This window comes from Perca fluviatilis, chromosome 21 (genome assembly GCF_010015445.1).
Source record: "Perca fluviatilis chromosome 21, GENO_Pfluv_1.0, whole genome shotgun sequence".
Taxonomy (NCBI): Eukaryota; Metazoa; Chordata; class Actinopteri; order Perciformes; family Percidae; genus Perca; species Perca fluviatilis.
The window spans coordinates 10,565,068-10,588,288 of NC_053132.1; the positions used below are offsets into that span (position 1 = coordinate 10,565,068).

The following is a 23,221-nucleotide window of genomic DNA, read 5'->3' on the forward strand; positions in this document are numbered from 1 at the left end:
TCACCGCCACATTAGCGATGGTGACACAGCCCTCTGCTGCCTGCCTCACGCGCGCTCACACACGTGCATTCTTACGAAATAAAAGGGAAAATAGGGTAGGCTACTAACTGGTCAGCCCCATCATTAAGCAGGAGCACATAGGCTACTTTTGTTTTGGCTACTTGTGAGGACATTACATTGACTTACAGTCATTTCTGAATCTAAACCTTATACTATACATGCCCAATCCCAGCCCTAATAGTACTCCAGTCTTAACCTTAAAATAAATGCTTAATCTTGCAGAGACTAGCATGTTCTATCCACATGGGAGATCAAATGTGGCTGGTTGAACAAGTTTAAATGTTCCCACAACATAAGCAATACAAACCACACACACAAGGACACACACACTGCTTCAGCAGCACGCCTTCACCCTTCTAACTGAGCTGAAATGCCGCCTCGACATTTAAGTTGGACTTATCATCAATTTCAGTTTTTGGAGATGAAACACTGTGGAAAGGCAGTGAAGTTTTGCTTTGTGTACTTTTGTTGTTGTTGGTAAATAGTTTCCATAATATTGTGTGTGTTTTATCTTCTGCCTACAAATGTGCAATGCCCACTCACCCTGTTTTAGCTTAGAAACATCAGCTCAATGCCAATATTAGGCTTGTACTTTCTTTAATACAACATGTCCATATATACTCCGCTGTTGCCATATTTTATGAGCTGTCACTGTAGCTTTGGTTCAGTCTTGTCTTTTATACTGTATGAGTAGGCTAGTAGGGATTAGGGATGCACAAAATATTGTTTTTCTTTATCGTCATCGCAATATCTCTAAAGGCTGCGACATATTGCGAAAGACAGTAGAAAACTGCACTTTAAAATAAAATTTGAACTGTCATTCTTTTTTAGTGGTGCATTTTATATTCAATTCCATGTTCAGTGTTCAAAATAAAAGTGTTGGAAATGATTTCCTTTCATTTATTTAAATTCAACAAGCAATTCGTCATATTTTAGCAGAATACTGAAAGCAGCAGAAATGCAGAACTGAGTACACTTTATTTGTCAAGTAATATCGTTATCGCGATATTAACAATGTTATTGCATATTTACTTTATATCGTGCAGCCCTTATAGGTATGTCCTGGAGGGAAAACTCACTTAACCTTTTATCTACAAAATAGTTAGGGGTGGGGGGGGGGGTGTTTCCACCGGCATTATTTAAATACTCAAACCAATCATATGTGATGTTGTATGTTGCTATGGTGGACAATTGGGTAACTTGAAACTTGACAAGAACACCCTCATTGCTAAGGATGAAGATCTTTGTGCTCAGGATTTGGCTGTTGGATCTATTTTTAGGTTGTTTGTTAGTTCTCTGACTGTGATTGTTTGTTTATAATTTATATTTATTTAAAATATAGACTTGTATATGTCTGTTGTATATATGTCTTGTATTTCAGTTATTTGTTGACAGATACACATTCTGCTTGTCTGGGGAAATTAGTTTGTCTTTGTGAAACAATCAATCTCAAGGACTCATTGACTTATTGCATGTGCCTGCCATCATGTGGTGAATCAATTTAATCTAATATGTCTATTTAATTCTCTTAATTGGTTTAAATCCTCTGAGTATTTCTTTCTAGACGCGTGTGAATGATCCCAGCTTGTGTCTCGGTTTCCCGAGGAATTCATTATTGCAGACATTTCAGTGTTCTGCTCAGGGTTGGGTCCACATGTATGGGATTATACAAGGGTTGAGGTAAAAGGAAAGGCAGATTAAGTTATGGAGGAGGAGGAGGAGAAGAAATGAAACACATGCTTATACAGTATGTCATCTTTGACCTTTACCATCCACAGGAGTGCTCTTTCTCTCTTTTCCCCCGTAGCCGGTCCACTTTGGCATGTGGTTGGTTATTTAATCTATTGTCCCACTTATTCCTCTTCTCTCCTTCCCACCCACCTGTTCTCCTGTTGTCTCCTTTTTTCTTTTCTCATTCCCCTTTCTGAATCCCTTGTTCTCCTCTTTTCTCTCATTTTTCCCTCTCATACTTTTTGTATCTCCCTTCTCCTTTTCATTTTTATTTCCTCTCCTTTCTTTTTCTCCTTTCCTTTCTTTTCCTCTATTCTGTTCTCCCTTCCTTTTCTTCCCCTTTGCTTTTCTTTCCTTTCCTTTCGTTCCTTTTTTCTTCCTCTCCTCCTTAAACTGTAAAAAAAACTCCACATGGTTCCCAGCATGAATCGTAAATGAGGATGGTTATGTAATAGCCTAAATATTAAGGAAATATTCACCCCTCTTCATATTTTCTACTAATAGGATTGGATGTGCACATGTGCCACGGCGAAAATGGGTTGCATCTAGGTTATAGCGTGCGTGTGTGTGTGTGTGTGTGTGTGTTTTGTGTGCATGCATGCGACAAATGTGTGTTTTCACATGTATCTATACTTTAATGTTACAGAGTCTAAGCGGGGAAATGACCTTGAAGCGTACAGAAAAGGATCTGTCTTGTTAATATGCTCACACATGCAGCCGCACATGTGCCTACTGTATGTTCACACACTTGAAACACGCACATATGTATAACTTCTCTATAGATTTGAATTGAGGAAGAGGAGAAAGGGGACACAGAGGGGAGGATGAACTCTGGGCTCTCCCTATTGTCAACTAATGCTATTTGAAGTTGCACATAACCCAGTTACAGGGAAACCACTGTGTGTGTGTGTGTGTGTGTGTGTGTGTGTGTGTGTGTGTGTGTGTGTGTGTGTGTGTGTGTGTGTGTGTGTGTGTGTGCGCGCACATGCATGTAAAGTTTTTTGGAAACGGAAAGGAGGCAGAGAAGAATGGGGGATGAAGGGGAGTGAATGAGAATGGAATATAGAGGTCACTGGAAGAAAGTGAGAGACAGGGCAGGAATGAAGTGAATGAGAGGGAAAGAGAGGAAAGTGCAGCCAAAGGAGAAGGAAAGAGACATGTTTGTGAAAGAAAAGATCAAGACCGCTCTCTTTTACAGGGATATATAAATATACTTCTCGGCTTTTCTATTTGCTTGAGTGGGAGGGAGACAGTGTGAGAGACAGCCTATTGTCTTCGGGGACAGTATCAGCTCTTTGTTCAGCCTGCATGACACCAGTGTCACTGTCACCAAGCCCCACTAACCCACAGCACAGAGAGAGAGAGAGAGAGAGAGAGAGAGAGAGAGAGAGAGAGAGAAACAGTGGCAGTAAATTCCGATTATAAAAAGTGTCATTAACAGCAATTTATTTCCATTCAACTCTGAGTTTGCTTTTGAATTTCGAAAATGTTTTCTCCTCAGCTGAAGGGAATACATCTGTAGATCTGTAGATCATTTTGGACATACTGAAGATGAAAACAAAGAATTATGGGACCTTTCCGGGAGGTCGTACTTTAGACGTTGGACAAAAGTATATGGACACTGTCATGATCCTGCGTTTCGTTTCGTTTCCTGTTTTGCCATGTCTTGTTTGACTTCCTGCCTTGTGCGTTTTCCCGCCTTTGAGATCGTCTGCCCCGCCGTGATGTGTGTCACGTGATGCGTTTATCAGCCCTCATGTTACCTGTCTCTCGTTACAACCCTCGTTGCCTTGTGTATTTAGTATGTGTGCTCCCTTTGTCTGGTGTCGTTGTATCTTGTGTTTAGAAGTTCTGCCTGTCTCTAGTGTTCAGTTTCCAAGTGTTCCTGTTTTTCCCTGTTTTTCGGATTTCATGCCTGCTTTATTTGGACTGTGGTTATTTTCATCATTAAATCATTGAAACTCTCCCTTCTACCTCCTCATCTATTTTTCTGCGTTTTGGTCCAAACCTGCAGTTCCTGAAACTGTGCTTTTGTTCTGGGGCTGGTTTTCATGGTTCGTCCTTTAGTTCCAATTCCTTACTAGAGGTTTTGATTTCAACATCTACAACTCCATGACAAACTCCATCTGCTTAGGAAGATCGTGGGATGCAATTAAAGCTCCACAGCTACTGAGTGTTAGCTACTTGCAGACATTCAATGGTATTTTTTAGACAATAGTGTGCTTCCAACTTACAACAGTTTGGGAAGACCATTTTCTGTCCCTCATGCACAAAGTCAGGCCCATGAAGAAATGGTTTTCCCAATTTGGTGTGGAAAAAATTGACTGGCTTGCACAGAGCCCTGACCTAGACTCCATCCAACACCTTTGGGATGAACTGAAATGTCCCAACATCAGTGCCAGACCTCACCAATGCTCTTGTGGCTGATTCCCTGCAGCCAGGTTACAAAATGTGGAAAGCCTGAAACCAGAACAGTGGCTGTGATAGCAGCATAATAATGACTATTGTTTTGGAATAAGAAGTTCAACAATCGCATACATACTGTATTGGTTTAATGGCCTGGTGTCCACTTAATTTGTTTAAGTGTCCATATACGTTTGGCCATATATGTATTTTAAACAAGTGGTTTCTAACCTTGTGGCTCGGGAGCTCCCAGGGCCTGCAAGTGTTTCTGCTTCACAATTTTTTCTTTTCTTCTAAGCTATGCTTTTTTTAATTGTGAAATTCTGAATTTACCATTTCAAGCCTCTAACAACTATCCAAGTAAAACTGCCTCCAACTCATGAACATATGCAACCTCTGACAAGGGGTCGCAATAAGACATCGCTTTGCGTTAAAGGTTCACAAGCCAAAAGGTTGGGACCCAATGATGTTGGTACCCCAATATTCTCATACTGACTTGTGGAGTCATTTTTATTTGGAGAAATATTAGTATAAGTGATGAAGGGAACAATGGGAAGAAAGCTTGATCCATGTGTCATATGTGGTGCCACTGTCTCTCGATTTCGCAGAATGTTTACATTCATCACAGAGATGTGGATCAGAGAAAAAGCCTCACAGTGTGCACCGGGAATCAAACAGGCGTTGAGCCATCCTTCGGATTCTGTCCTCGAATAAACTCCTGCAAACTTCTGAAGTTCTGCATGTCGCTTGATGAGCTCAGTGGAAAAAAAGTGATAGAATGGAGAAGACAGAGGTGAAGAGGAAAGCAGTGGGTTTGATAGTGAAAAGGGGTGATCTGAAATAGTGCAAAGGACAGGGTGGAAAATCTGAGGAAGTTAGTCAGAGAAAAAGGGAAGGTATGAAGTAAAATGAACGTCACTGGGTGGGAGTAGTAGGAACAGCAGTGGTGACAGTATAGCGGAACCTTGAAAACAGCTGTCTGTCTTCAGTGCTCCCTGCTCTGCCCTCGCTGGCTCTTATTGATCCACAAGTAATCATCTGCTGTCACACTGATACGCACATCTATTTAGATACAAATGGAAAAAAAGACTATTTTAACGTCCCTTTGAAGTCTTACTTAACATTAAACCTACCTTATACCTAACTCCGGGTCATTAACTTGATGAGTCAGGTAAAACCTTTTCCACACATCACATGCAGTATACAATCAGTGCTTGTTCCTGTGATTTGTTAAAGCAATATCACACTTGTTGTAATTAAAGCAATCTGAGTGACCAGAAAAGAAAGAATGTATGTAAAAGCTAATGTAAAACTGTAAAAGCATAAGGTTGTCAGTAATAAACAATTTTCTTATTGTCAACAAATACCAAAACCAATAATTCAACACCTGACCCTAAATCCACATCCTGAGCCTTGAAGAAGTCGGGACCTCATTTTGTGGCATTTTCCCCATGCTCAAAATTAAACTGGTTTCCATAAGGTAGAAGATAAGGCCTCACTACTCTATCTCCTTCGCGTTCCACTTCTGGGATTGCTCCGGTGCTGCAGGAAATTCCGCCGGATGCATGTATTTTCCGTTTCCTTCCGCTTTCTTTGTGTTGGAATTTTAAATTCGGTGGATTTATGAGGACTATTGTTGACTGCTCCTCAGATCTCTGCAGGGTAAATTGAGACAGCTAGTGTTGAAGATAAAAAAGTTAAAACCATGCTTATGTTTTAGTACAATATACTTTTAGGTAAAAAATGTAAACTGTAGGGCTGTGCTCGATTGAAGAAATTCTTAGTCGACTAACACTCGTTCAATTGTATCGACTAATCGATTAGTTGATTTAATCGACAGATCTGTAAATCTGAGTTTCTCCGCAAAGAGTCATGCAAAAGCACCACTTTAATTCTTGTGTTTACCACAGAGATGTGCTCATACGTTTCTTGGAAATAAGTCATTCAGCATGAAAAAAGCATAAAACATGACTATTCGACTAAAGAAATCTAAGTTGACTAAGACCAACACGACCGATTAGTCGACTAATCGACTAAAAGGGAGCAGGCCTAGTAAACTGTTGTGTGACTGAGTGAAGGAATGTTTCAATACTGATTAAGCCTAATCAGTATTGGTCTGGCTCACACCTACTCAAGTTTCTAAAGAATTAATTAGGTCATGGCTGTTATTTAGCATGAATGTAGATGCTCTAGAAGACTTATTGTTTAAACAACTTTTGGGGAGCCACTCCCTGCGGGGCCAGACTGGGTTAGAACAAAGTAAATGCGTATCTCTGTAGAATCGACACTACCATGATAAACAACCTTAGTCTGTGACCTGAAATTCAGAGGTGTGTCCTTATCCTGAGAGACAGGAATATAATTCGGATCCTGAGATGATCCCAGGGCTGCAACTGTGACCCCGCAAGGGGAAGCATGTTCGCAGACCGCTGTTTTACAGTGTAATTGTTTGTCATGTCACATGGCTTCAACTGTGACCCCGCAAGGGGAAGCATGTTGAAGTCCGCTGTTTACAGTGTATTTGTTTTGTCATGTCGCAAGGCTGCAAACTGTGACCCCACAAGAGGAGGCATGTCATTTCAGTCCACTGCTGGCAGTGTTTCATGTTTTATGTTTGATTGTGTTTTGACTGTCGTTTTCATCGTGTTGTTCATTAAACCTTTAACTTTCTTTCAATTCGACCCCAGGCCTCTCCTTCCTCCTCAGAAATCAAACAAACACGTCTTTTAGAGATTTTTCTAACACTAGCTAGACTATCTGTCCAATCTGAGTTTTCTTATTATTATTATTATTATTTTGCAGCGGATCTGTGCAGAGTTTAGCGCCGCCCGTGACGATTCTGATTGGTGTAAAGAAATGCCAATAAACCAGAGCACGTTTTCCTCCCATCCCCGAATGCTGTGTGGAGTAGCTAGACTTGGTCTGGGAAAGCGAGACTAAGGCCTCACAGACGATACACACACACATGCTGTGTCTGGATGCGTGTCTTGATCTTAACATCTCATGTGGAAAATGTCTTCCATGTGTGGTCGCTGTTTTTTGCGACCACGGGTCCTGGTTTCCTTATGCCAGCGCAGGGTCAGGGAGTTTGATTGACTTGTGCCTTGACTGACTCTGGCTTCCAGGAACTCTCCACCATCAATACACATCATCATCACTCGCCAGCCCGGTGTGTCTCAATGTGTGCTTGTCTGGGTGTGTGTGTGTGTGTTTGTGTGTGCTTTCTCAACCAGTGCAGCAGAGTGTTTTTTTCAGTTAAATCACATGGGTCGGCTTTTCCCCCGCGTGCCTGCTGCTTGGCCTATTTCCATGGTAACTAGCCGAAGATGTGGACACACACACACAAACACACACACACACACACGCACACACACACACACACACACACACACACACACACACACACACACACACACACACACACACACACACACACAACACACACACACACACACACACACACACACACATACACAGGCCACATAAACAGCTGTTGTGTGAGGTTTTGCCAGAGCTATCTCGGTTGTGTGTGGCTGTTGGGTGCAGTCAGAGAGAGGATGTGTGATCACACACACACACACACACACACACACACACACACACACACACACACACACACACACACACACACACACACACACACACACACACACACACTGTATGCTGAGACAGAAGCTCAGGATACTGTGCTGTACAGGAAAAATGGCACACAGGGGCTTGCCAGCCAATTCTCTTTATAAATCCTCTGGCAATTTGGATTTGTTTGTTTATGGATGAATGTATCTGTGAATTTCAGTTTTTCATGTAGATAGACAAAAAAGTATAGGAATTTGTCAGTATGCAGTAGGACTATGTGACTAGTAGATGAACTGACATTGCAAAGTTGCATACTTTTTCCTTCTATATTTGCCCTAAAGCATTTCACTTGCCATCCTTGTCACGACATCACCCCTACACCCCTACCTCAATCCCACCCCCTCATCGCCCCACCTCGCCACCCCAATCCCATGTGGCCATCGCCATAGCGACAGCCCACGCTGCTTGCTTGCTCGCCGCAACATCCCTGTGCCCTCTGGCCTTTAGCCAAGGGGATGCTGTGGTGGCAACGCAACCCGGCAACCAGGCGAGGGAGCTTTGCCAAAAGTGGGGAAGCTATAGGGGAAGAGAAGAAGGGAGGGAGGCAGCGAGGGACGGTGGAGGGGGGCACTGCGGATCTGTTAGCTACTGCCCTATGGTGTTATGCAACTTCATGTACACACACCCACGCACAATTACTGTAGGGTGACAAACACAAACTGCCCCTTTTTATCTCCCTCACACACACATTCGGACGCTGTACATAGTGATGCTTGAACCAGTATAAGCTCCAGATAATGTCCCTAAGTACCGATTATGAAGTGACATAACAGATTTCTCCAAGCGCTCCCTGTGTTGATGCAGTGCTACACTGTTCACTGTGATGATTTTCATGATTCATGGTGCAGAAGCAATGAAATGATACATTTAGATTAATCTAGGGGGCAGAAGAACATGAAAGCAAGCTAACAAACACAGGCAATTCCATAGCTTTAATAACTGTCATGACTGACATGATGTGTTAGCAAACAGTTGCCTGCATAAAGGGGCGCTATGCAGTTTTGGCCATTTTTTCGCTTTTTGCTCGCAGGTTTCTCTATAGAGGTCCCCCTACAGCTTCGGAATAGATATTTGGCAGCTCCGATGTTTACTTGTGTCTGACTCCTCGATTTCTCTGTTCCTCCAACAATGCTTTCCTAGCTTTCTGCTTCTTTTTCGCCGGCTCAGCCATGACAATAGTGTCCAAAACTCGGCGACTCGGTTTTTCAGCTCACAGGCGTTAGGGGGGAGCGAGACGACCACCATTCAACTCGAAAAAAGTCAAATAACCATTCCAATGACTCTGAAGCTGTTCAGTTAAGGTAAATTAAGCTAAAAAAAAAAACCTGCATAGTTCCCCTTTAAATATCAATCAGGGAGCAACATTAGCATTACTTTGGTGTTGTCTTTCTGTCCAACTAAAAAATGTAAGTTCAATATTTACTGTCCTTATACAGTAGCTCTGTTTTAGTCTCAACCAACTTCTGTTAAGTATATTTGGTTCTTCTAGCTGCTAAATGTTCAACTAGCCTCTCCATGAGCTAGCCGCTAAGTGTGTCTGTCTGCTGTTTGGCCCTGAGCAGGTGTACAGTGGATGTATTGACAATGATGAGACTATGCTGTACAGAAAATATGCAAGAAAGCCAAAACAATTAGCTACAAGGCTAAAACACAACACAAAGCTGCAGCCAGGGGTGTCGGACTGGGGGCGGAAATAGGACTAGGTATCCAGGGCCCTCATGTGAGGACGGCCCAAAAAGATGCTTGAATAAATAGCTGTGGATGAGGGGAGAGGCCCATAGAGAATGCCTTTCTACAGGGCCCAGAATTTTGTGCTACGTCCCTGGCTGCAGCATTGGATGTTAATCCTCTTTGATTTTGCCACATTGCACATACACGTGCTTGATTAATGCAGGTTTAATGTTGTTGTAATCCTTAAAAGCAATGCAAGGAATGTTTAAGTAACAATATCCCTGTCTGCCAAACATCTGAAAATCTTTGAAAATTTTGGGCTAGGCTAGGTCAGTACCCCCCACAGTTAGCTAGCTAACACTATAGAGCTGAACGCTACCAGGGTAGCCTTTTGCCCACGTAAGTCACTTCATAATTGTCAGTATGTCATAATCAATCGGGATGCGATAAGCTTATCAGCAATGGTCACATTTTCAAACCAGGAGAGGGCATCTAACTCCCAAACGGCATTTAGAGTTTTTATCTGCATTGCTAACACTGTTTATACAACTATTGGAACACAGTAGGCTATATGATGCAGTATATAAAGTTAATATCTATGTGTGTTCTTGCTAGCTGCTTGTGTGAAGTTTATTAACAGGTTGGTGTTTGTGTCTTACAGGCAAAGTGAAAGAGGAGACGAAAGCATTGAAGGGGTCCCCACATGCTGCCCAATCAACATTTATCCATCACATTCTGCCAAATTTCGCTTTGGACACGCTCATGTCCTCAGACACAAACTGCTAAATCCAAGGAGCTAAAAAAAAGAAAAAGAAAAAGCCAACTGCTGGCTCCAGCAAGTGGACAGATTTTAAAGTAAAGACACGGCTGTAGTGGGGGAGCATTGTATGGGTGCCAAATCTCCCTCCAAGACACACCGCATCTCCTCGATCTACGGCTGCCGCCTCCCTCCTCCTCATCCCTCCATTTCCTCCTCTTCCTCCTCCGCTTTTCTCTCATTCTCCCTCGTTCTCTCTCATGGGAGTGACATAGAGGCCGTTGCTTGGTCTGCTGCCCCGCCCCTTACCCGCCTCGCCGTGAAAACGGGGGCGTCCAGGTAGTGATGTCGTGGAAGAGGAACTACTTTGCGTCGGGTGGCGGAGCAGTAGGCGGGGTTCAGGGGCTGGTGACCCCGAGAACCATGACCTCTATCGCACCCAGCAAAGGCCTGAGCAACGAGCCGGGACAAAACAGCTGCTTCCTCAACAGCGCTCTGCAGGTCAGTTGGATAAACAAACACAATACACAAGTATTAGGGGAGTAAAATGTTTTTAATGGAGATTTTTAGGACCATGTAGTGGTCTTGACTGGCCTTAACTAAACTAAACATAAAAGAAAAGTATCGCACTCCGGTCCAAAGGCTCCAAATAGTTTTGGCATGATTTATTAACAATGTTGTTAGCAATTTTATTTGCTAATAGAAAATGTCAAAACTACAGTATTTGGATCATTTTGGACTGTTTAGTGAGTGTAAACTTTTCTGCACATGCTGAAGACCAGACTCCGACCAAAAAGCCCCCAAAAGAAGCAGGGCAGGAATGCAGAGCAGCACAAGAAGAAACCAAGTGTCTGCTGAAGTCTTTGGGTTGGAGACATCAGACAGTCACTGAAATATTAAATATGATGACCTAATTTGATTTATTTTATGTCACTTTACTTCACTCCATTTACTTTCTATCCCCTAAAAGTGGACAGATGTTGTAAAAAATGGACACAATTCCTCATGTGGGTGTGAATATTCTTATATTAAAGCTGGAAATCTGCATCTTATATTCATTGTTTCATTTCAAATCCAAGGTGCTGGAGTACAGAGCCAACACAATGACAACATGTGTGACTGTACTAACTAGAGAGATGCTCCGATACTGCCTAAAACGCTGGTATCGGTATCGGAAGTACTGGAGTTTATGCACCGATCCGATGTCACGATAAAGCCCTAAACAAAATCTATGTTAAAGTAGTTTATTTATGTTCTTTTTCCATTATAACTGACTGTCAAACTGGATAATAAAAGAAAGTTCTGTGGCATTCAACAACAAAGATAGAAATATTATCACATTCATACAGGGATAGTAGTATACAGTTGTTAAAACATAATAAAATATATAACACACTGGTATCGGATCGGTACTCGGTATCGGCCGATACGCAAGTTCTGGTATCAGAATCGGTATCAGGAAGCAAAAAATGGTATCGGGCCATCTCTAGTACTAACACTTTAAAATTGCACCCTTTCATGCTAAAACGACATAAAAGTACAGGCTTTTACAGATAACAATGCAATATCAGTGCTTATTGTGCTTTTACTTTATAATGACAGCAATAGTGTTTCCTCTGAAATGTCTTTCATGACAGAAGCTGTGTCTCTCATACTCTTCACATTTGCATACTGAAAAGATTGAAAAAGCTGTAATTTTATCTTTACAATGTAGAATTTTGTGATTTGTCCGTGCAATACTGGCAAAAAATACTTTCTAATAAGGCATACTTTATCATTTGCACTAACTGCACAATGCTGAAACACACACTCATGCACCCACAGTTCACATGCCCCACCGCCCCCCCTCACACTGCAGTAAATTGATATTTAAGCACGACAAGGATGAGATTAGGGCCATATTAATGGGTGTTTGCGTGTTTTGGTGGGTTTTGGCACCACTGTCAGTCTGGCTTCAGTGTAGACGTCCAGTCTGTGTGTGGAGTGGGTTACACTGCGCTGCTACTGCTGCATCTCCTCTCTCTCTTTACACACACACACACACACACACACACACACACACACACACACACACACACACACACACACACACACACACACACACACACACACACACACACACACACAACTCTTTTCCCTCCTCCCAAGACTTCCAGCTGGCACAAACTTACCTTCCTTACACACACACACACACACACACACACACACTCTCTCTCTCTCTCTCTCTCTCTCTCTCTCTCTCTCTCTCGACTACTGGCTTGTAAGAGAGCGAGAGCAAGGGAAGAAGAGAGAAAGGTTGGAGTAAGCTGAAGAGGGAGGGGGGATGATGGGGCAGAAGCTAAGGGAGAGTTGAAGAGAGCAGAGGGATAGACGAAGAAGAAGAGAAGTTGCTTAAGGAGGAGAAGAGAAGAAAGAGGGATGAGGAGTATACAGTATGAAAAAACTGAGAAGACTAAAGGGGATGCTGCCAGGCGAAAGATTGGAATTAAAGAGTCTGATAAGGTAGGAGCAAAAAATAGAGTGTTTGTGGTGAGAGGAAGAGAGATAGATGAAAAGACAAAGTGAAGGACATAAGGTTTATTTGTGAAATGAAAACGCTTCAACAACGGCATGTATAGCAGCTTCAGCGGGGAGAGAAGTGGGCCATTTCAAGGACACACAAACATGTATACACACACACAGCACACACACAGCACAGCGTACACATACAGAGGAGAGAGGATGTTCAGGACACAGATGAGTGAGGATAAGCTTCATGTGTACATACAATCTTTATAGATTTACGTAAGGGAGTGTGCGTCAGTGAAGTATGAGGGGTCAAAGTTCAGGTTTAGGACAGACTCGCTCTATTGGCCTTACAGATGCAACTAGAAATTATTGATTCATTGTTTTGTTTTTATTTTTGAGACTTTGTTTCTTTGGTCTATTAAAAAATGTATGCATGCAAAATGTTAGATAGTGAAAAATGTCCATTACATTTTCCCAGGGCTCAAGACGATGTCTTGAAGTTGCTCAAATGGTCCGGCCAAAAGTCCAAAACCCAAAGATATTCAATATAAAATGAATAAAACCATCAAAGCAGCAAATCCTCAAATTCAGAAGCTGGAAGCATCAAATATTTTTTATTTTTACTTAAAAAAATTACTAATTAATCAATTATAAAAGCTGCTGGCGATGAATCTCCTGCTGTTTTCTCCTCAATGCACTTATTGATATTAAGTGAACTACTCTTTGCGGCTTCTTGGCCCCTAAGGGCCCCTTGGGCAAGGCAGTTAACCCCCCCGCTGCTGCAGTGGAGCTGCTGGGTGCCAGCAGCGGTGGTTATTTAAAGTGGATGTGTAAAATTTTATGAGAGCAAAGGAAGGTGCTCTGAGGTGAAGTGTGTGTACACCATCAGCAAGTTTTCACTGTGTAAACATGTAAAAATAAAATAGCTAAAGGAGTTATAGGCTTTGATGAAGCAGAAACACATGGGTTCACTCATCCAGCAGTGTTTGTGTGTGTGTGTGTGTGTGTATGTGTGTGTGTGTGTGTGTGTGTGTGTGTGTGTGTGTGTGTGTGTGTGTGTGTGTGTGTGTGAGAGAGAAATGGTCGCAGTTTGGTTAAGTTTAGGTACCATAACTTAGTTAAGTTTAAAGGTGCACTATGAGTTCCTGCATGGTTTCGGCGCAATTTCATTTTTGTCTCAAATCGTAGGCATCGCTCCTTGATCCGCTAGCTGCCTGTCCCCTGAATACACTGTGAATAAAGCCCGGTCTCGGGAGACAAACGTCAAACAAACACTAGAGGCACAGGCTGTGCACCAAAATACAACAAACCTGTTCCAGCCAATCACTGACAAGATGGTTGGGGGAGGGGGTGGGGGTTAGTGACAGTTAGCCAGTTAGTCATGACAGTTACGGAAACATGGGGAGAGGGGCGAGATTGCTCTGTTTTATTTGGAATTGACTTGGAACGTCAACAGAAGTGACGTCATGCAGGAACTCATAGTGCACCTTTAAAGCTTTAGTGTGTAACTTTCTGATATTAATAAACGTCCGTTACATTCAAGCCATTGCCAAATAAGTCGCTACAAAGCTAATTAAGACTATCAGCTCCACCCAGCTCTCTCTGTATGTCTCAGTAAGGCTATGTTCAGAAGATCGTGGCCTCCGGTGACTTTCCCGCTCAGAAACTCGAGTGAAGATAATAACCTCTTCTGAAGAGTCCATCATGTTTTTTAATCCTCTGTGTCCTCCTTGGCCACTAGCAACTGCGTGGAGGAGTAGGGGGGAGGGGGTCATGGGGGTGGGGGGTGCGCTGTCACGAAAAGCTTGTATCATGTGGCAGTTTTGTTGTCATTACTTAGAATTCCTCATGGGGGCGACAGAAACAACACACTATAACTTTAAAAAAACATTGTGATTCGACGTTACTTCACTTCCGTTTACACAGGTGACACTAAACATAACGTTCGTAAAGTTACTGATGACTTTTATTTTTTTAATGGGACACGAACACAGGTCTCCTGTATTGTTCGACCCATCCACCACCCAACCTACCTCCTTACAAAGAACTTGGCACTCTTGTACTTTGTCACGTTACTTTCTGCTTTGCTCCCGTCAGAACTACTACGGCCTTTAGAGGGCGCCGCCACGATAACCCTGCTTGAAAAAATGACCTATGAAGGTGTTTTCGGGGGAGGACAGTCTCAGAATCACAGATACTACAAATAAAACAGTGATGTTTGTCTGTCAGGGAAGTCGCTCCAATGCAGGACTAGTTTTCATAATTTCTCATGATTGAGTTTTGCATGTTTCTTTGCATGTTCACTGCAGCATCTCTGTCCCTAGAAATTACATTTTTATACTCCTTATTTGCAAAAGCAAATAAGATTTGAAGGAAACGTAATCTAACATACTGTAATGAGGAAATGTTGTTAATTAACGTATCCAGTCACAAAAATGTTAATACTGAACATGTCAATAAAATGTTCACTGGCAACTTATTCTCTTTGTTTTTCGCTAAAACATCTTGCAACACAATATCTGCCAGTAACAACTACAACATTATTTAATTTTTCATTATTATATTTAGACACTGGCAGCACTTGGCTAAGGTTTGGCAAATACCATTGTTCTGGTTTAATATAGAAAAAGTCTGCAGTGACTTCAAGCACTTTAACTTAAAGTACTTTTGTTGTGAGGTATATTAACATACACCACAGTTGCCTAAACAAAACCACACACGGGACTCAGGATGTGAACCCCCGACTCTGGTGTCAAAGTCCTGCAATAATCCAGGCAGCGATTATGTTTACCATCAAAGCGTAATTGGGAAAACTATTTAGGAAAATAGAAACGCAATTTGTAGAACACAGGGTTGCACTGCAGCTAAAGAATACCCTGATTGACATTTTCTAGCCATTTAAGTACTTTTGCTGATGGTCTGCCTTAATGTTTCTGTTAAGACACTTACATCAGAGGATGCAGGACCATGCACTGCATAGATTGTTTTACACTTTTATTAGGCCTCCCAACGAGTCTCAGCATTTATTTGGCAAGAAGCAGGTTGGATTAAATGGAAAGTATATTACGTCTATACAGCCTACTCAGCAGTTGATGAAGATGTTGGGAGCAGGTGCAAAGGTTGGTTTGGAAATCAGATGATGATGAGAGGAAGACATTTTGAACATGTCACAGTAAGTAAAGCACAGGTTTAAATATTAAAATGAATGATGGCTGAATTCCATTTAGCAGCTTCAGTTTCAGGGTCCTGGTAAAGTTCATCCTGGCTCACTATCACACTGTCATGGTTTACACTTGAATGTTATTAGTAACACCTGTGCTTTTGCTACTATGACAAGTCAAAATGTCTGCTGTGAGATAGATAACCGAGGTCAAAAGGGCAGAAAAATTAGGAAAGTGATTGTCGCCATGGCAGCAGTATGATGTGATACACAAAATGTACAGGAAAAGAGATGCCATTGCCTCGTGAGGTAATAGGAGACTGGTACAGGAGGAGCAGGAGGAGGTCGGGGAGAGCAGAAATCAGTCAGCTCTGCCAGTAACAGCGGTGTGAGGCAGGTAGAGCAGATTATGAGAGTGAGAGCTTGTCAGATCAGATAGATACCTTTTATTGTGTTAATTAAATACAATTGGTGGCTTGTTTGAATGTGATTGTTGTTTATAAGAGCCATCTGATGCTGATCAGATTGTGTATGTAGACACCAGTAAATCTGCCAGACATTCCACCTCAATGACAAAACTGTTTTATTTTTATTTATTTATTTTTTAGATTAATCTCTATACACAATTTTGTGGTTGTATTTGTGCACAGATACCATTTTTGCAACAGTACAAATAATAGGTACCAGATTAATAAACTCACATAATAAGTGGTGTAGAGGTGATAACTATCGGCTTTATTTATGTGTACTAATATTTTTCTTACAGTTCTGTCACTTGTGTCCATGTTTGCTGTTAATCAGTAAAAGTTAGTTCAGCTAGTTTTAATAGTTTTGCATTAAAGTGCCTCAGAGGAACGAGTGTCGCTAACTGCAGTTTGTTTTGCAGTTCATTCCAGTAGTGATGTGGGTAGTACCAGAAACCAGTCTTTCCCAGTTTAGAGCTGGTATATGATGGTTCTATGATCTGGTGTCGTGGTTATTCAGTTTGAACTCAACAGAGGATGTTAAAGTTCGCCCTGTTGATTTGGACACCAGTGGTTACTGATGCAACAGCAATAATGGTGCAATAATCCAGCAAATATTCTTTGAGCAGCTATTTGCAGATTGCAGTTAATGCTTACTGGGGTGACAAACACATTGCATTTATTGTTGCTGCTTCACAATTAAAGTTACCCCGTGTTTCGCCAGTTGAACACTTTTAATGCTAAGCAGTAAGAATGTTTGTGTGCTTTAGCAGTAATTTAATACAGCTCTGATACAGTGTAAAAAGAGCAAACCGGGAACAGGGAGGTTGTTATCAATGAGATAAAATTGCACTGGATTTGATGCATGCATTGTTTTCCTGTAAATCCCTCGTGCTTATAGGCAATCTGAATCAAGCGTGGGAATGACAGACTCCGCCACAAGCAATCAACAGAGAGATAATTACTGAATGTAAAAAATGGGGTTTGATTTCATTAAAATTCTCCTTCTTCTTTCTCACACTTTACTTTTTGAATTATCTTCCAAGACCACCACAGCCAATCAAATACTGGCATTTCTGCGTCCAGTATCATTGGTTAGAGTTGTCTGCGACTCAAATTACAATGACAACGAGCAGCAGGGACATGACGACTTCCTAAAAGCATGAGCTGATGAGCTCAATTTCTATTCCATGTATGTTTTCTTCACTTTGTTAGTTAGTTAAACTGGAGTTTCCTTTCTCTGAGATGCTCCTGCAGATAAAACAAGGGAAGTCAAAAGGGGAGGGAGAGCGAGACAAATGATACAAATGGAAGAAGAGCAGAGAAAGAGATAGAGGGATGTGTTTAGAGCGGGAGAAAAAGAGATAGATAGATAAATACTGATGAAGAGAAATGGGTATGGAGAGAGTGTGCCCTCCTTGTGGCTGCTGCAGTACTGTGTAGGGTGCCGATTCATCACGACCAAATACTCTACAGAGAGAGGAGGGGAAACAGAGAGGGGGGAAAGGTAGAACGCATACACTAGCGTCAGCATGCAGTCTGTCATCCTCCGCCCCCTCTTTCCTCCACCTATCATTCTCTCCTTAACACACAAACACACACACACACACACACACACACACACACACACACACACACACACACACACACAGTGCAGACTCATATTGCTAAGGTTGCCATACATATTGGTTTTGTGTGCGTGTGTGTGTGTGTGTGTGTGTGTGAGTCTTGCGCACACATAGACCTACAACTGTATGTTCATACTGTAAGTGAGTGTGCTGCCGAGCTTAGTCGAAGCCTAAGGGACAGTGTTCTGTCAATATTATCTTTCAGCATGCTGATTGAATGTACTAAGAGCTCTTTCCTCTAATTATGCACTAAAGAGAGACAGACAGAGAGAAAGAGAGAGAGAGAGAGGGGCGAGAGACGGAGACGGAGAAGGACGGACATGAAGAGGCCTGTCTCATGCAGACATGTTTTTCATGTGTTCTTCCTCGTTTCTTTCGTTTTTGCTTCGCGCTGGTTGTTTTCTGTCAGTCTGTCCCGCTGAATCTCTCCCTCGGACTCTTTTGTTGCTGAAAATATACAAAGTAGAAAACACGCTCAGTGGGAGCTGCTGGGAAAAACAATTAGCTGGAAAGGGCTGGCAGAGCTGCGTACTGGGGTGTTGATTCTCTGCAACCATCTCACATTACAGGAAGTCATTTGATTCAATGTGAGTTTAACAAATATTGCTTAATTATTTCAAGCTAAAGTGTTTCTCCCTAAATCTACACAGGTAAATTACCATTAAAGCACCCAAACATAGACAAAACATCAGATTGAACTCATGAATAAACAAATGGATAATATTTTACTATAGTCTAGGCACCAGGATTGCAGTGTAATTTCTCTTATATGCAAATTAAATCCATCAAGCCGAATCAAGAAGGCTCTAGACAACAAATGAATGTGGCCGAGGTTGCCATGGCAGTACCTGAACCATGGTGTGCAGTATAAAAGTAACAGAGGAGTCCTTCCCTAAAGTCGTAAGCTGTTTGTTCGAGCCAGTTGAGCTTTTAACCCCCTGAACTGAAAATATTATAGTACAGCTTGACCATTATTTTGACAGTAACATCTGACATTTGACATCCAGATTATGTATCTAGATCAGTGGTTCACAAACATTTTTAAACCATGCCAAAAATAACTTCTCCTTTAAAGTCTTTCCATCACTCGCTCTGTCAGTCGCTATTCCTGACTGCTGTGCACCCAGAAAGCATGTTGGGTTACTATGGCAATCGGCAAAGATGAGCTGTCCTGTCTTAGCTACGGCATAACTGCATATTTAACAGTTAAAAAAAAAAAAAAAAGAGAAAGGTGATCATAGCTTATTTCTGTTTCAAAACACGATAAAGAATTGTAGCTAATGTAAATAAATATTGCCTCGTTTTTATGGTGTGAACACATTACAACGTTGATGATAAACAGATAGAAATGAAGAAATCTTGTGGCCCCCCTTGGTCCGTCCTTAAGACTCCCCACGGTGCCATGGTACCCATTTTAGGATCCACTGATCTAGATACAGATTTTTTAATGTGTAAATGGGACTTTTGGACTATAGTTTACCAGTGGGCTAAAAAAAAACCTATGCATTCCTTTGCATACTTTTAGCTCAAGCAAGATCCTGGTAAAAAAAAGAAAGAAAAAAAAGAAGCAGTATGGACCTTTCAAGAAACCATTGAAACCCCAGTTAAAATATGAACTATTATCAGTAGAGCCTGGACGGTCCTTTTCCTCTGTGAAACATCACGGCTACACAAGTTCACAATAAAAGTTTGACGAACTGCTGTTGCTCAGAAAAAGAACAAGGAGAGAGAGTGAACAACACAGAAAACGCAAAGAAAATCCTCAGTTCCTTTGGGATCTGAGACAAAACATTATTTCTATTTCCAACTAAAATATAAAAGTATATCCCATTAAAAGAAATAAGTTGATCCAGTTGCTTTATTTCTTTCTTCTTTTTTTTTTCTGTGTGTGAATATGTATTTTGTCTCTCAGGTTCTGTGGCATCTCGACATCTTCCGCAGAAGCTTTCGACAGCTGACCACACACAAGTGCATGGAGGACTCGTGTATCTTCTGCGCTTTAAAGGTAAAACACTCTGGCTACGTCCTCTGATGGCTTGTGGAGGTCTTACTGTAAACATCAAGCAGCGGCCATTACTCCGCTGTGTTGGCGTTCCTGTTTATTCCTTCTGCTTACAACACAAACATTGTCGTCAGAAATGTAAACCAGAGGTTGGGACTAAAGTAGATTTACTGAAGTAGGGTACTTCCAGTATATGAGGTACAATTACTCAGCTTGAGTGTTTCTCTTTTGGGGGACTTTCTACATTTCCTCCACCACATTTCAGAGGGACACACAGTACTGGATTTATCCGACAGCTAGAGTAACATGACACAGAGCCTGAGATGAACTTACATGACATCGCTAATATGTGTGCTCGTTTTCCCCTCTTTCCTTCCATCTTTTCTGTAGTAGTAGGAGAGACCTGTCTCCTAATAAACACAGCAGGAGGGTTCTTGCATGGGGTTATGTAACCACTGCAACCAGTACTTTTAATCCAAAATCTTTGTGAGCATTCGCACACAAAATAAAAACACCTGCTTTATTTATACAGTTCTAAGAGTAAATATAGATTAGATGTAGAATAATTTTTGTATTCTTTTTTTTACATTCTTTTTTGGGCATTTTAGGCCTTTATTTTTTATAGGACAGCTGAAGACATGAAAGGGGAGAGAGAGTGGGAATGACATGCAGTAAAGGGCCGCAAGTCGGAGTCAAACCCGCGGCCGCTGCGTCGAGGAGTAAACCTCTATATATGGGGGCGCGCTCTACCTGCTACCCAGGCGCCCAAGAATAAAGTTTAAAGGTGCTCTAAGCGATGTCACGGGTTTTTTAGGCAACAACATTTTTTATCACATACAGCAAACATCACCTCCACTATCCGCTAGCTGCCTGTCCCCTGAACACTCTGTAAAAAAAACGCGGTCTCTGTAGACAGCCCAGGCTCCACAAACGCCAACAAAAACAAACTGGCCAACCTGCACCACGAAACATAACAAACAGTGTTCCAGCCAGTAACCGACAAGAAGAATTTGGGGGTGGGGGTTGGGGGAGTTAGTGCGCGGAAGGGATGGGGAGGGGACGGGATGAGGAGTAGGGAGGGGCGATCTAGCCTCCGTTTTTGTTTGACAATTCTTCGAACGTCAACAAGAAGTGATGTCTATTCTAAATACTTCATATTTTACTTTTGTACACTTGAATGCAGGACTTGCGGTTTTTCTCTGTGGTGTTGCTCCTTCTTCTTCCTCCATTGAGTAAAACACATCACAAACTATGCACCACACACGTTTTCTCAGTAATGAGCTGCCTTACAGTAACTGTTTAGAAACAGTGCATGTAATATTGCTTTTATAATGTAGATTCAGGTTGAATCACTGTTGTTTTCCTGCAGCTACCAAAACAGAAGAGAAAGATCATAAAACCCTCATAATGAACGAGCCTTATGCATCTCTGTTCCAGCCATTTGTTTCATCAATGATGACAAATATGTGTCTGAGTGAAGGGAAGTGTGTGTGTGTGTGTGTGTGTGTGTGTGTGTGTGTGTGTGCATGCGTGCGTGTGTGTTTGTTTGTGTGTGTGTGTGTACGTGTGTGTGTGTGTAGCAGTGTCGATGTGCGTGTTCTACACGCTGTTCTGTCTCCAGCGGTTCTCTGTAATTAATTGGCTGACTGAAAGCGCTGAGCTAGCAGAGCCCACGCTGGGATGCTACACACACACACACACACACACACACACACACACACACACACACAACACACTTACGCATGCACACAAATCTTACTTGCATGCTGCACACGTTAGGTTGCTAAACACATGCATTTTGAGCATCTTTCCACGCTGGCATACTCCAAACACACACACACACACGCACACACACAGGCTTGTGGGTGTGTTGTGTGTGACTTAGCCGTGGGTGTGCAAATCAAAGGTATTGTTCCTCTGTTAAGTGTTCACATTTACCTGTCAGTTTTAATTAACTGTCCCGTCACCGTCTCTCCTTTGTCAGAAACAGATGTAACATTGTTCTTATAGTCTGTTTGTAGCTTGGTCCCCACGGCAAAGGAGATAAAAGTCTCTGAATAACTGGTCGAGACACGCACCAAATGAACTTTAATGGCATGTTACATTTTCAAATATCCATTTTACAGAACCTAAAGAGATAAATGATCATTTTGAGTTCTTTTATTTTGGAAGGGATTGTGTGTGGATTTCAGTTTATCTGCAGCAGGTAAAGACGCCCGCTCTTTGTAGTAAACATAAGTTCAGAAGCTGCCTGTAGCTATCCCTCTAGAAATCACTGCAACACTTTATCTCTCTCAACAGCAAAGCACTCACACACACATGCCTGAACATACACACACACACAAGGAATAGGAAGAGAGAAGGAAAAGGAGAGAGGAGAAAGTGGGAGAGAAGAAAAGAGAAAGATGAATGAATGTGGGAGTTGGTGGAGATTGCTCCTGTCTTCACTCTTGGACCAGTGTGTACGCGTACACACACACACACACACACACACACACTCTTACTCACTCTGCCTCATCCCTCTCTCCTCTCCTCCCTCCCTCCCTCTGTAGGGTATATTCCCCCTCCATTCTCCTTGGCGCATTGCTGCAGTCAGCACAGCCACCGTAACACACACACACACACACACACACACACACACACACACACACACACACACACACACACACACACACACACACACACACACACACACAAACTATTGCTCACACAGTCCCTTTTCCCTCTTCTCTTTCTCTGTTTTACCTTTCTTTCTCTCTCTCTCCCTACCTTTGTCTCTTTCTCTATCTCGCTCTCCTTCACACACACACACACACACACACACACACACACACACACACACACACACACACACACACACACACACACACACACACACACACACACACACACACACACACACACACACACACACACTCCCTGTCAGTATGACTGCATTACCTTTCCCATTGCCAACCCTCAGCCTGCACACACTCAGCCACACTCACAGGCTGAATTGTTTTATAACATTTTCTCCACATCGGATCACAGCCATCTTGCTTCCAAAATGCTAAGTATCAGTTCTGAATTTTTCAATATAACCAAAGGGAATTTTTACTAAATTTCACACAGACTAATGCTTGACTTTAGATGAATACTGTGATGTATGGGTAGAAGAACTTGTGTTATTCTAAGATTGTGAAGTCATATAGATGGAAACTT

At 42.1% G+C, this 23,221-nt stretch overlaps 1 protein-coding gene across 6 annotated transcripts in view; it reads left to right on the forward strand.

Annotated features, from left to right (window-relative positions):
• usp54b (ubiquitin specific peptidase 54b) overlaps nt 1-23,221 on the forward strand; it is a 57,192-nt gene that overhangs the window by 847 nt on the left and 33,124 nt on the right. For 3 of the 6 annotated variants that reach the window (XM_039787929.1, XM_039787932.1, XM_039787933.1), the window contains one exon: nt 19,931-20,023. In XM_039787929.1, coding sequence (XP_039643863.1) covers nt 19,931-20,023 — 93 coding nt within the window. Of the gene's footprint in view, nt 1-10,162; nt 10,760-12,592; nt 12,761-19,930; nt 20,024-23,221 lie in introns of those variants that run through there. The other 3 variants (XR_005637805.1, XM_039787928.1, XM_039787931.1) reach the window with 2 other exon arrangements.